Source organism: Aulonocara sp. 'chitande type north' Nkhata Bay, linkage group LG10 (assembly GCF_057382095.1).
Source record: "Aulonocara sp. 'chitande type north' Nkhata Bay isolate Kocher_YH1m ecotype deep benthic linkage group LG10, A_spYH_male_GT1.1, whole genome shotgun sequence".
Taxonomy (NCBI): domain Eukaryota; kingdom Metazoa; phylum Chordata; class Actinopteri; order Cichliformes; family Cichlidae; genus Aulonocara; species Aulonocara sp. 'chitande type north' Nkhata Bay.
The window spans coordinates 9,380,898-9,394,363 of NC_141353.1; the positions used below are offsets into that span (position 1 = coordinate 9,380,898).

The 13,466-nt window shown below is 47.3% G+C and overlaps 1 protein-coding gene and 3 non-coding genes across 4 annotated transcripts; 3 read left to right on the forward strand and 1 right to left on the reverse strand.

Moving 5' to 3' along the window:
• The first annotated feature begins 7,556 nt into the window (after nucleotides 1-7,556).
• LOC147320210 (early growth response protein 1-B-like) lies at nucleotides 7,557-9,895 on the forward strand. Its single transcript, XM_086308071.1, has 2 exons — nucleotides 7,557-8,193; nucleotides 8,515-9,895. Exons 1-2 carry the CDS (start codon nucleotides 8,028-8,030, stop codon nucleotides 9,666-9,668), a joined length of 1,320 nt encoding a protein of 439 aa, XP_086164197.1. The 5' UTR covers nucleotides 7,557-8,027; the 3' UTR covers nucleotides 9,669-9,895.
• A 2,176-nt stretch (nucleotides 9,896-12,071) lies between these two features.
• Nucleotides 12,072-12,144, forward strand: trnav-cac (transfer RNA valine (anticodon CAC)). Its single transcript has one exon. It is a non-coding gene; the product is annotated as a tRNA-Val (tRNA).
• Nucleotides 12,145-12,453: 309 nt separating this feature from the next.
• trnav-aac (transfer RNA valine (anticodon AAC)) lies at nucleotides 12,454-12,526 on the reverse strand. The gene has a single exon. It is a non-coding gene; the product is annotated as a tRNA-Val (tRNA).
• Nucleotides 12,527-12,638: 112 nt separating this feature from the next.
• Nucleotides 12,639-12,711, forward strand: trnav-cac (transfer RNA valine (anticodon CAC)). The gene has a single exon. It is a non-coding gene; the product is annotated as a tRNA-Val (tRNA).
• Nucleotides 12,712-13,466: the final 755 nt, after the last annotated feature.

Sequence of the window (13,466 nt, forward strand, 5' to 3'; positions counted from 1 at the left end):
GGACAGTGTGCGCACCGCGGATGACGTCAGTGCGCACACTGTGTCTGAGGAGGATGTGCGGAGGTGCTTCAGGAAGGTGAACGCACGCAAAGCTACTGGTCCGGACGGGATTCCCGGCCGCGTCCTCAAGTCATGCGCGGCTCAGCTGGCTGGAGTGTTCACACACATCTTCAACCTTTCCCTCTCTCTGTCTGTAGTCCCAGCCTGCTTCAAAATGGCCACCATCGTCCCTGTACCCAAATCCTCCACCATCTCCTCATTGAACGACTGGCGACCTGTAGCCCTGACCCCCATCGTAAGCAAATGCTTCGAGAAGCTGGTCAGGGACTTCATCCGCTCTGCACTACCCGACTCACTGGACCCTCTACAGTTTGCATACCGCCACAACAGGTCCACTGATGATGCCATAGCCCTGACACTACACACTGCCCTGTCACACCTGGAGAAGAGAGACACGTATGTGAGGATGCTGTTTGTAGATTACAGCTCAGCATTCAATACCATCGTTCCCTCGAAGCTGGACAGGAAACTGCAGGATCTAGGACTGAGCAGCTCCCTCTGCAGCTGGATCCTTAGCTTCCTGTCTGACAGACGCCAGGTGGTCAGACTGGGCAGCATCACCTCATCCCCCATCACACTGAACACTGGTGCTCCACAGGGGTGTACTGAGCCCTCTCCTGTACTCACTCTACACCTACGACTGCACAGCCACTAACAGCTCCAACATCATTGTGAAGTTTGCGGACGACACTACAGTGGTGGGTCTTATCACCAACGGTGATGAGACGGCTTACAGGGAGGAGGTCAGCGCCCTGACCCACTGGTGTCAAGACAACCATCTCACCCTCAACGTCGCAAAGACAAAGGAGTTGATAGTGGACTTCCGGAGGTGCAGAGAAGTACACACCCCCGTCACCATCAACGGCGCTGCTGTGGAGAGAGTGAGCAGCTTCCGGTTCCTTGGAGTACATCTGGCTGAGGATCTTACGTGGTCAGTACACACAAACAAAACAGTGAAGAAGGCGCAGCAGCGCCTCTTCTTTCTCAGGAGACTGAAAAGATTCGGCATGAGCCCCCGCATCCTCAGGACCTTCTATCACTGTGCCATTGAGAGCATCCTCACTGGATGCATCACCACCTGGTATGGCAACAGCACCGCCTACAACTGCAAAGCTCTCCAGCGAGTAGTGCGGTGCTCTGAACGGATAATTGGAGGTGAGCTTCCCTCCCTCCAAGACATCTACAGGAAGCGGTGCCTGAGGAAAGTGGGGAGGATCATCAAGGACTCCAGTCACCCCAGCCATAAACTGTTCAGACTGCTTCCATCAGGAAGGAGGTTCTGCAGCATCCGGTCCCGTACCAGCAGACTGAGAGACAGCTTCTTCCACCAGGCCATCAGACTGCTGAACACGTCATAGACACCTCAGCTTCACTACTGGAACTTCAACATTATGCACTCCATACTGTACAGTAATGCCACTGTTTTGCACATATTCAACTCTGTATATTTTATATATTTTATTTATTGTTTACTCTATTTAATTTGTAAAATATGTGTATACACACACACACACACACACACACACACACACACACACACACACACACACACACACACACACACACGTAGAAAAACATTTAGTATACACATCCAGAAATGCATATACTATTATATATTGTACATATATTTATTAGTTTCAGATGTAGCCATTCTTGTATTTTGCACAACTCTGTTGCTTGTGAAGCTCGCACACAAGAATTTCACTCACATGTGCTGTACCAATGTACCTGCACATGTGATGTGACAATAAAAGTGATTTGATTTGACTCAGAGACATGGCCAAGGTAAAAAAGGCTGAAAGACGACCACCACTGAACAAGACACACAAGCTGAAACGTCAAGACTGGGCCAAGAAATATCTCAAGACTGGTTTTTCTAAGGTTTTATGGACTGATGACATGAGAGTGAGTCGTGATGGGCCAGTCTCTGTGCCTGACAGCAGCAGCGCCGTGACGAGTCCTCCTCACACCGCGCTGCCGTCCATCCAGAGTAAAGATCAGCTGATGATCCCCTGACCAGTCTCAGCTCTGTAGAAGAACATCAGGTCAACATTTCCTATTCTAGAGAAACTCAAACACAGATTCAATCAGTGGCTCTTTAGAGATCTGTCGTTAAAAGGCAGAGTATGAATAACTGAAGCAGAAGGTTGCACCTTGATAAAAAACTCATAAACGAGGTTGATAAGTTACTTTTCAACTTTATCTGGAAAAATAGGACACGGCATTAAAAACAGTTCTTATGAACTCTGTCAACGCTTAATGTGTTAATTTAAACACTTTAAATAACACATTCAAAATAAATTGGTTAAAGAATCGAATTATCTTCCATTTGGAAAACTATACCTGTGTTCATGCTAAGTTAAGTTCATGCAATCACACCACCACACAGTACTGACCCACACATACGGTTCTTACACACACTGGACTTTCTGGACTTTGGTTTTGCACAACACTGGTCACTATATTCTTCATTTCCGGTTAATACTTGTACAGCTGCTGTTATTGTGTATATATTTATTTATATTTATATTTCTTCATACATTCTTATATAGTTCTATATTGTGTATTTTGTTGTACAGTTATTTTATTTTCAACTTTAATTTATATATTTTATCTTATTCTTCCCAGTTAAATTTACCCTTCATTCTAATTTGTGTTGTACAGTTATTTCATTTTTAACCTTAATTTATATTTTATTCCTTCCTAGTTAAATTTACCCTTTTTAATTTTTCATATTTATTTCCTATCTTATTCATAGCCTTTTCCTTTTTTGTTTTCTTTAGGTCACGAGCAGTTGTCCAAGCATTTCACTACATATCGTACTGTGTATGACTGTGTACGTGACAAATAAAATTTGAATTTTGAAATTTGAAGTTAGGTGAATTTTTCCTTACTTGTAATTTTGATAAAATCCCTTTAAAAATCTCTGCTGTTCATCGTCGAGCTTTTTTAGCACGGACTCTTGTTTACAAGCATAACTTTAGTCCACACAGTTATTATGTCTGGAATAACAAGGAACTTTTATTTAAAAGAAGATCTCTCTTCTTAGATAGTTGGTTTGGGAATAACATTGTTTTAGTCAACCAGCTTTGCTCCTGTGAAGAATTTTGTTTACATTTCAGTTTAGCTATAAGTCGTCATGATTATACAAAAGTATTTGGCCTGATACCATCAGGGGTTTGTATGCTGTTTAAGAATCAACCTAATATCACTTCACTCCCATACAAACATACAAACTTTTGTTGGCAAGATTTGCTTTTCTAAGCAACCTAAAGACAACAATAAATCGATCAGAGCTTTATTTCAGAGTACCATAACCACGCTACCATGTGTCATTTTTTTCTGATGGTATCATGTGGAACGAAGTTTGGAGACTCCCTAATCAGTTTTTAATTACCAACAAAATGAAAGATATTTCTTATAAATGAATACACAGAATTTATTCTTCTAAAGATGATCTTCAAAGCAAATTCAGATTAGACATTGATACGAGCTGCAGCGTTTGTAAAACCAAGGAATCTACTGCACATCTTTTTGGTTTTGTAACCTTGTGCAAGATTTCTGGCAGAGTTTGTGTTTTTATCTCAGAAAATGTATTTAAAGGATTTGTACTGTTTTGGAAATATGTTTTGTTTATTCTGCACAAAAACCAAAAACAATCCAACTTTGATAACAGATTTTTGGTTAACTTGTTACTTTTAATGGCTAAATTTCATATTCACAAGTCCAAATGTTTAGGAAGACCTCCCTCTTTTTATGTATTCTCCTTTGAACTTGTAGAGTATCTTAACTCAGTTAAGAACTCCACGAACCCAAAGCTATAAAACGATTGGTGTTTGTGAAAAAATCAAGATCTTTCAGTCACTTTGTTCTTTGGCTTGATCAGTTTCCCCCTAACATATTTATATTGATGTTTCTGAATACTGTTCTTGTACTTGTTTATCTATGCATACATGCATTTTGTAAATACAACACCATTATTGTGGTACTGTTTAAATCCATTTTGTATTGTACTGATGTTTAAATAAAGGTTTGAGGAAAAATAGAAGGAGGACATCAGGAAATAAAGTCTGCTGTGTTCACCCCCACGACGTGTCCTCTTGCATGTCCGTCACCATCGTCACTGATGTAAAGTGGTTTAATGTTACTTTTTTCCTGAAAGCCACGACCGTCTCCTTGGTCGTGGTTGTGTTGAGGACGGGGGCGACTGTAGCCCATTTTGGAGGTGCTTCAGCCCCAAAGTGAATCAAAGCACCCCCACAGATTTCTTACTTTTTTTGACAATATTTGCTGTTTGTGTGACACACTACTAAAAATATAAAAAGCATACAGTACTTTACTTGTTTGAGACGTGACATTTTAACAACAAAAGTATAGATACCCCCCCGCCTCCCAAAGTGGTTTGTTCCAGCTCCCCCCTGCTCTGGCTCTAGCGCTCTGTCTGCCAGAGCGATGGTGGCTGAGACGCAGCGGAGCAGAGGTGGGAGTGTCTGGCTTAAAACAGGACATGTTAGCTGCATTTAACCTTCAGTTACTCTTTATATAGTTGGTAGGAAAAACATTACACCAGGTAACCTGCAGTGTTGAAAACGTGTTTTCTGACGATGTTTGCTGCCCTACAATCCGTCCTGCTCTGTAAAATCAGCCACATCTGACCGTCCTGTTGCTCCCATTGAAATGTTTACAGCCTGTTTAAAATCTAAGACTTATAATTGTCCGTAGCTGCTGTTGTTACCACTGTCCTGTTAGAAATGGATGCTAACTGACCTGGTGTGTGTGTGTGTGTGTGTGTGTGTGTGTGTGTGTGTGTGTGTGTGTGTGTGTGTGTGTACAGACAGCCAGGTTCATAATGGATATGAGGAAGTTTTTTCAAAAAAGGAGCCACGTCAGGTAAAAGTGTAAAATCAAATGATCCATCAATCAGGAATAATGTTGGATCAGTGTTTCAATGTTTATCTTTTATTAGATGTTCGTGTGGTTTGGTTATTTGGCTTTTGGTTGAAAGTACACTGAGAGGACTTTTTATTAGTGATCTTAATAGTATTTTTTCATATTAATGTAATTTTTCATCTAATTGAATCTATTTGTGTATGATTGTCAGTCCAAAGAGGGAGAGAGGAAACAGGGAACGTGAGGAGAAAGTACGAGGTGAGGAAGAAGCAGGTAAGCTAACAGACAGGGAGCAGTGACAGGCAGAAACTGTTAACCTGACAAAGAGGAAAACCTGATTTTACTCACAGTCTGGAAGTTGTGTCCTCCCTGTATTAAAGCTGCTAAACAGAATCTGCTAAACAAACTGGGCTGAAACATTTTGACCCTCTTTAACAACATCCCAACATAACATTATCATTGATCGGGGAGAGTAAAATTAATGATATATTTTTATGTGGTTCAGCCACAGCTTTACTGAAACCTCTGTAAAGCTGTAAAGAGAAGCAGATGCTCTGTTTCTACAAATGTTTTAAGCTTGTTTCAAAGATTCTGTACTGCAGCTTTAAATGTTTTCCAAAAGCACACACACACTTATCAGTGATTCTCACACTTGTTACAGTGTGGACCACCTGAGAAAAGGTCAAGCTCTCCCAAGCACCACTATGAAAGCATGAAACTCATAAAAGATTTTTTCATGCATGGTATACATTCTACCACAGGCAGGCAAAGTTGCCTCCATTTTTATAGTTTTTATTAATATTTTGTAATAATTTATTCTGTTTCGGGAGTGTTTTTATGTGTCTGTATTATATTACACACACACACACATTAAAAGTGAATCTCTGTCCAAAAAATGCTCTCAGTTTACTTTTCACTCACTGTGAGCATCATTCATTATTCTCCCAGTAATGAAGGTCAGCATATGTATTTTTATTCCAATCCATTCTTCTTTTGCAGCATTTAAATAACCTTGATCAGATTTGATGGTTTTGTTACAGACTTTTCAAAAAAGTGTTTTGCTTTTCTTTCACAAATGTGGATTAAATTGTGTTCAAATGTGCAAAACAGTGATGTCATGTTTTGTGACGAGGACCCAGGCACAGAGAGACTTGATGAATTTAAGAATCTTATGATTTAATAAAGAAATTTGCAGACTTGCACAGAGATGGTAAAATTATGATGACTGATAACAGAGACGAAGACAACAGACGGTGAGGACAGGGAGGAGCAGGGGTTTAAATGCACCGAGGAGACATTCAGAGACAACTCGGGACAACATTTAAGGACGCAGGGACTGACAGAGATGGGGAAGACGTCTTATCGTGATGTGTAAAGTTTATCTTGCCTGGCTGGGCAGCTCTCTGGGTGCTCAGCACCCCCAAAGCTCTGATCCTAGAATCGCCCCCGGTTAAGGAGCAGGTTGCTGTCCCTGCACCACGCCTTCAGCCGCTCCACCTCGTCCCTGTCGGCAGACTCGTCCCCCACCCCACACAGGTGTGCTCGTCACTCAGCCCTGGGGAGAGCAGTGGTAACAGAACTGCTAACATAGGCTGTGTAACTGAGGTGGTGACTCTACCTGTACACCCACTTGTTTATTCCTGCTCCTCCTCTCTCAGCCTGTGTGCTGTCATTAAAGCTTAAATGTAACAGTGAGGCAAAGCTTACAGACCAATCAGAGGCTGCTGCTGCACAGGTAACATCCCTTAGACCTCACCTGGATGTGGAGCTGTGAATGTGACCGGACATCTTTCACAGACTGGAACAATGATGCTCAGGTGACCCGGTGGCGCTCGCTGACATTTCATTACTTTCAGGTTCAGTGAGTTTAAACCTGCAGCAGCAACACCGGCCGTTTATTAAAGACAGACCTGCTCCTGGAGAAGCCACGCCTCCCTGTGAACACTCTGTGACATCATCAACACCCATCCTTGACACCCGAGTTCATCCTCACCTGTGCCTGCTGTTCTGTACTGATGGGCAAAGTTAAGTGGCAAACCGTCATACCTACTTAAACTTGTGCTGGAATTACTCTGTGACAGCAGGAATGTGCATGAACTACTTACGGTAGGACGGTTTGTTCTCCTGCCACGCTCCTCTTAGAAGTCTCAGATGTGGAGATGTTTTTTCTACTGTGACTCTAATGACTGCTGGTGTGCCTTTGGGCCTCAGCAGGTGAGGGCTGTGGTTGTTTTTACTGAACGTTGTATTGTGTTTGTACAAAAATAAATGTAAGCTCGGAGACCGGAAGTGCTTCGGACACAGCTCAGGTGTGTGCTGGAGCCCTGCTGGCGGCCAGCGGAACTGCAGCTGCTGCGTTTCCCTATACGGAGCTGTTCCTAATGTTCTGTCCGTTCCTCGTACATGGAGCGCTGTTGTCGCACGTGCCGGTTTGTTTTCACGCTGTTCCCGGCCGTGCACGCGGGTGAGAGCGGCTCGGGGCCGCGCTCACAGGAAACCACCCAAATAAGGTAGGAGGAAGTGATGACGCGGCTGGATGCGCTCCACGTGACCTCGAGCCCTCAAACACAGCGCGGAGCCGTGACGTGTCTCCGGGGTTTCCGGCCATGGCGTCTGGCCGCGCGCCGCGTTTCGGGCTCGGTCCGGCGGGTACGCGGCCAGGCCGAGCCCCGGACCGGGCCGAACCGTGTTCGCTCTTGAAAGCGCGGGACAAGGGGCGCCGGGACCGCGGACGGCCGCGGGAGCACGCGCCCCGTTCGGACCAAATATGGGCTTCCGACCCGCCATATTTGGGAATCTACGTCACGCAGGAGTCTTTATAAAGGCGGGAATCCTCCGAGAGGACCTGACAGCACCGAGTTCAGGCTGTGCGCTCGCGACAGCCAGAAACAAACAGCTGATGTTGTTTACATCCTCTGATGACGCAGCGGCCTCACCTGCGCCGGTGACCCTCCGGTAGAGTCTCACCTCCAGCGTTGGCGTCCCGCGAGCGGCAGCTTCCGCCCGGAAGGAGCGCCTCTCCGCGGGGCTCAGCAGCGAAGGAGCTCCGGGAGCCGAGGAGCTCCCCCCGCAGGGACATGGCGGCCACAAGGGCTCTGCTGCCGGAGCCGCTACCCGGTCTACCGCCGCCGCTGTCTCCACTGGACGGATACCCGAAGCTGGAGGACTTGCAGATGCTGCTGCTGGCCGCCTCCGGGGCCGAGGGAGCCGGGCAGCTGAGCGGAGAATCCGGAGAGTACGGAGGTGAGGAGCCGGTCACCCGTTTATCTGTGTCGCACGCGTGCGCGCGCATGCTGCAGCTCGCATTACAGACTGCAAAGTTGCACGAGAGAGTGTTTTATTGTGATTTAAATGTTTGTCAGTAAAGCTGAGCTCGTGCTCACCTGTGGCTCACACCTGCAGCTGTGTGAGCCACAGGTGCGCTTTCCCTGCACCATGGCAGAGCTCATGGACCAATCAGGCCACCGTACGGAGGTCAAAGGGTGCTTCCTAATGAACCAATAAATAAGACTCCCAAGTGTGCTGTGACGTGTTCTCACCCGTGCGCCTCCTTCTTCCCCTCAGATTCCCTCTCGGACCTCCCAGACCTACAGAGCCTCCTCCCACTGACGCCCCGCCTGCCCTCGCTGGCGTACAGCGGCCGCTTCTCCTTTGAGCCGTCTGTGTCGACCTGTGGCGGCAATAATCTGTGGGCGGAGTCTCTCCTAAGCCTGTTGGTCGGCGTGGCGGCTCCGCCCACTGCCTCCAGCCTTCCTGTGTCTTCATCGTCAGTGACATCATCATCGCCATCCCATTCGACCATCAGTTCCATCCAGGTGACCTGCGGCTCTGCTGAAATCACCTCGGTCTTCTCGGCGATACCGACCTACACCTCAGCCGGCGCCGAGCCGCTCCTCCCGGCCACAGACTGTCAGCCAGCCCCTCTGGCCTTCTCGCCGCAGCAGGGTCCGCCTCCCGCCTACACCGCCGCTGCTGCGTCCCGTCTCGGCCTGCAGCCGTCCTCGCTGGTGACGATGTTGCCAGACTACCTTCTGCCGCAGCAGTCGGATGCCGAGCCCGGCGTAAACGTGGATCAGAAGCCGCCACCGCTCACGCCACTCTCCACCATCAAAGCCTTCTCCTCGCAGATCCAGATCCAGCCTCCTGGCCCCGCCTACAACGCGCAGCTCACCAAATCTGGCAGACCCAGGAAGTTTGCCGCTGGCCGCCAGTGCAAAACGCCGCCTCACGAGCGGCCATACGCCTGCCCCGCTGAAGGCTGCGACCGCCGCTTCTCCCGCTCCGACGAGGTGACGCGCCACGTGCGCGTGCACACGGGTCAGAAGCCGTTCCAGTGCCGCATCTGCATGCGCAGCTTCAGCCGCAGCGACCACCTGACCACGCACATCCGCACTCACACCGGCGAGAAGCCGTTTGCTTGCGCTGAGTGCGGACGTAAGTTCGCCCGCAGCGATGAGCGCAAGAGGCACGCCAAGATCCACCAGAGGCAGCGCGAGCGCAAAAACAACAGTAACTCTGCCTCCACCGCCACCATCACCACACCCCCCACATACTCCTCCCCCGCACACAGCTCCTCCCCCTGCTTCACCTCCTCCTCCTCGTTGTCACACATCTACAGCTCCTCGCCGTCCCCCCACCTCTACTCCCCCTCCTGCTCCTCACCGATGGCGAGCCCCCAGGCAGAGCTGCCCTCCCCCCACAGCTCCAGCATGTGTTGACCTTTGACCTCAGACTGACAGCATCGGACTGCAGAAATGTTTACCGTGCAGGGTCAAAGGTCGCCTCGTGGTGTAAATATGAATCCCGTAGTTTGTACATATTGTTTACACGCATGTTGGTGAACATGTGTTCACGTGCTCCGCCTACTGAGTAGGCCTGTATGTTTACATTTTCTACTCCACCTGTTTCCTCTCAAAGAGCTTCAACAATAAAAGTCTGAACCCTGCTGGTGCTTTTAATTTGTAGGAGGTGTGTGTGTGTGTGTGTGTGTGTGTGTGTGTCACATCAGCTGATGGAGGTCATGTGACATGAGACAAAAGTCAGAAACCCTCAGTTACGTGCGGCGTAAACGTTTCTGAGGCAAAACCTGAAGTCACTGTTCGAGGGATTCTCACTCAGGTTTGTAGCTCCTGTCAGTCTGAGTGGATCCGACAAAGGTCAGAGTTCAAAGGTCGAATCAGAAGCTTAAACAGTGACAGCTTCACTGAACGCTGCCATTAAATCCTCCCTGTGTGTGTGTGTGTGTGTGTGTGTGTGTGTGTGTGTGATCGGACTGTGACCGCAGCACCCTGCAGGAAAATCCCGGTGCTGCTGAAGGCCAAAAATGGCGCTTCCTGCTGCTGCAGCGGACATCCTGACGCCCATATAAGGAACTTCCTGCTGTTTGTGATGTAACAGCAAGGACTGGGATAGCAGGTCAGACTGGAGTGTGTGTGTGTGTGTGTGTGTGTGTGTGTGTGTGAGAGAAAGTATCTGCACTGCAGACACATGAAGTTCAGAGTCCTGCTTTCACTTTCATCTGCAGGAGTAAAAGTAAATCATGTTGTTTGGATGTTTATGTGTATGTCCTTAGTGCTAATTATTTAGCTGTTAGCTGTAAAGTAAGCTAGTACGTAACAAACTGATACAGGATAAGGCAGGGGAAAGTTAGAAATGTATAATGGTGGCAACATAACATATATTATAGCACAAATACTGACATATTTCTGTAATTAAAAGAGAACTGTAATATCAGCTTACAGTGAAACATGGATGCAAATATCCCAAGTGATGGGACGAGTCCCGTGGTCCCTCTAACAGAGAGATAAGGAACCAGTGCTCACTGCTCCACCCGTGAAGATGGAGAGCAGAGAAGGAGGTCTAACACGGTGACACAGAAAATATGTTTCCCAAAGAACACACTCGGCCAGAAACGAGGCAAGTCCACAAACCAAACACAACCCGAGCTTTCTACATCATGAAGGAAAAATCGACACTGAATTCAATTCGATTTTATTTTATTTACACAGCACCAAAGCACAACAACAGTCGCCACAAGGCGCTTTATATTGTACAGTAGCTCCTACAATAATACATACAGAGAAAAGCCCAACAATCATATGACCCCCTATGAACACGCACTTTGGTGACAGTGGGAAGGAAAAACTCCCTTTTAACAGGAAGAAACCTGGAGGGGCGGGGCTATCTGCTGCGACCAGTTGGGATGAGAGAAGGAAGACAGGATACAGACGTGCTGTGGAAGAGAGACAGAGGTTAATAACAGATATGATTCAGTGCAGAGAGGTCTGTTAATACATAGTGAGTAAAGAAAAACTCAATGCATCATGGGAATCCCCAGCAGCCTACGTCTATTGCAGCATAACTAAGGGAGGATTCAGGGTCACCTGGTCCAGCCCTAACTATATGCTTTAGCAAAAAGGAAAGTTTGAAGCCTAATCTTAAAAGTAGAGATAGTGTCTGTCTCCTGAATCCAAACTGGAAGCTGGTTCCACAGAAGAGGGGCCTGAAAACTGAAGGCTCTGCCTCCCATTCTACTTTTAAATACTCTAGGAACAACAAGTAGGCCTGCAGAGCGAGAGCGAAGTGCTCTAATAGGGTGATATGGTACTACAAGGTCATTAAGATAAGATGGGACCTGATTATTTAAGACCTTGTATGTGAGGAGCAGGATTTTGAATTCTGGATTTAACAGGAAGCCAAAACAGGAGAAATCTGCTCTCTCTTTCTAGTCCCTGTCAGGACTCTTGCTGCAGCATTTTGGATCAGCTGAAGGCTTTTCAGGGAGTTTTTAGGACTTCCTGATAATAATGAATTACAGTACACAGAATCCTCCATGCAGTCCTCGTGAGCAAACCTGTGGGCTTATGAGGCCTGCGCTCCTGCAGTGCCACACATCTGTCATGACAGTGATTCTGATGGGCACAAACAGTTCAGTTGATGAAGATGTTTAATGTTGGTGCAGGGATTCCAGCCTCTGGTTTCGCTGTGATCTTTGTGTGTGAGTCAGTCCCTGTGCACACGCAGAGCAGCTGTACTACAATCATATTTCGTAAAGCAGCTCCAAGCTGCAGACAGGCATGTGCCCGGGCTCCTCTATGCACACCGTGAGCAGCCTTGCAGAGGTTTCCGTAGTGTAGTGGTTATCACGTTCGCCTCACACGCGAAAGGTCCCCGGTTCGAAACCGGGCGGAAACAGGCGTTTGCTTTTATTCATACACACGTTTCGCATCATTAACTGGTCCGCGTGGACCACTACCTCGTGAGTAGTTGTTTAACGTGTACTGACTCACGTAAACGGAAGTGAAAGCAGCAGTAAGAAACACCAGTGGCGATACGTTCCCTGGAACATGTGACACGTCTGTCCCACTGAAACGTTTTGGGTTGATTGCGCGTGCACACTTTGATTGCGCGTGCCTCGTTCAAACTACGCACACGGCTAACGGCTCTGCTGTTAGCTAGCATTTCTTCTTCTTCAAGATAGGAAAAGAAAAAAAAAGTCATTAGTGTTTCCGCCCGGTTTCGAACCGGGGACCTTTCGCGTGTTAGGCGAACGTGATAACCACTACACTACGGAAACCTGCTCACAGCGATGTGTAAACACAGTTATGTTAATGCAACCCTCATCAGGTCACAGATAACGGGCCACGGCCCAGCCTATCGGTGTCTGTGTGCGACGAGGAAGCTGCACAGTTTCCGTAGTGTAGTGGTTATCACGTTCGCCTCACACGCGAAAGGTCCCCGGTTCGAAACCGGGCGGAAACAGCGGTTTTGTTTCGCCGTGCTGTTATAATTGATAGTGGCATCATTTCCACAGTCCAATAATCTTCTGCCTTTCCTTCTCCAGGCGTAAATGTCCGCCTGAGTGTGAATATGAAACACTTTAAACACACACAGGGTGTATGACGTGCTCTGAGTGCTGCAGTAGAGTACAGAGACCAGTCCATTCACCAGTCATCGTCTCCAGAAGACACAGGAAAGACGATCCTTTAATCCCCAAAGTCCAGGACGTACTCTCCCTGCACCTCCTCCTGCAGCCTGAGGCTCCGCTCCCTCACAGGTGCACACGTGTCTTTAATCGATCGAGCTTCAACAGGAGGGATCGGAGCGCTCCCTGGGTATGACTGTCAACTATGAAAACTCCTTCATCAAATGGATCTGCCAAAATCGTAAACACTATTCATCTGGTCAGGACACCATTTGTAAGTCTGAATCTCCCATTTAGCAAAACTCTAAACACACAACACATTTAGCAGTGCGATGCACACAGGCTACAGAAGTGAAACACAACTAACACACTGTTTGCATCATACTACCACTCAACATTGAAAACACATGCGCACTGATGATGGATTGAATCCGAGCTCCCAGACTTTCACAAACCTTTCTCTCACAGTCAGCTGACAGTTTTTGGACACTGCTTTAGCCACATGCCAGGGATCAAACTGGTGAAGCTGTTCAGGATTGCTGACCATCGTTTCTTTTACAGTTTGAGGATGTCTGTCAGTGGAAATGGTTGA

What these genes read in the sequence shown, in the direction of transcription:
- LOC147320210 (XM_086308071.1), top strand. Translation starts at nt 8,028, where the DNA reads ATGGCGGCCACAAGGGCTCTGCTGCCGGAGCCGCTACCCGGTCTACCG. An exon ending in AGAATCCGGAGAGTACGGAG is followed by an intron (nt 8,194 to 8,514) that starts GTGAGGAGCCGG and finishes TCTTCCCCTCAG; the next exon opens with ATTCCCTCTCGGACCTCCCA.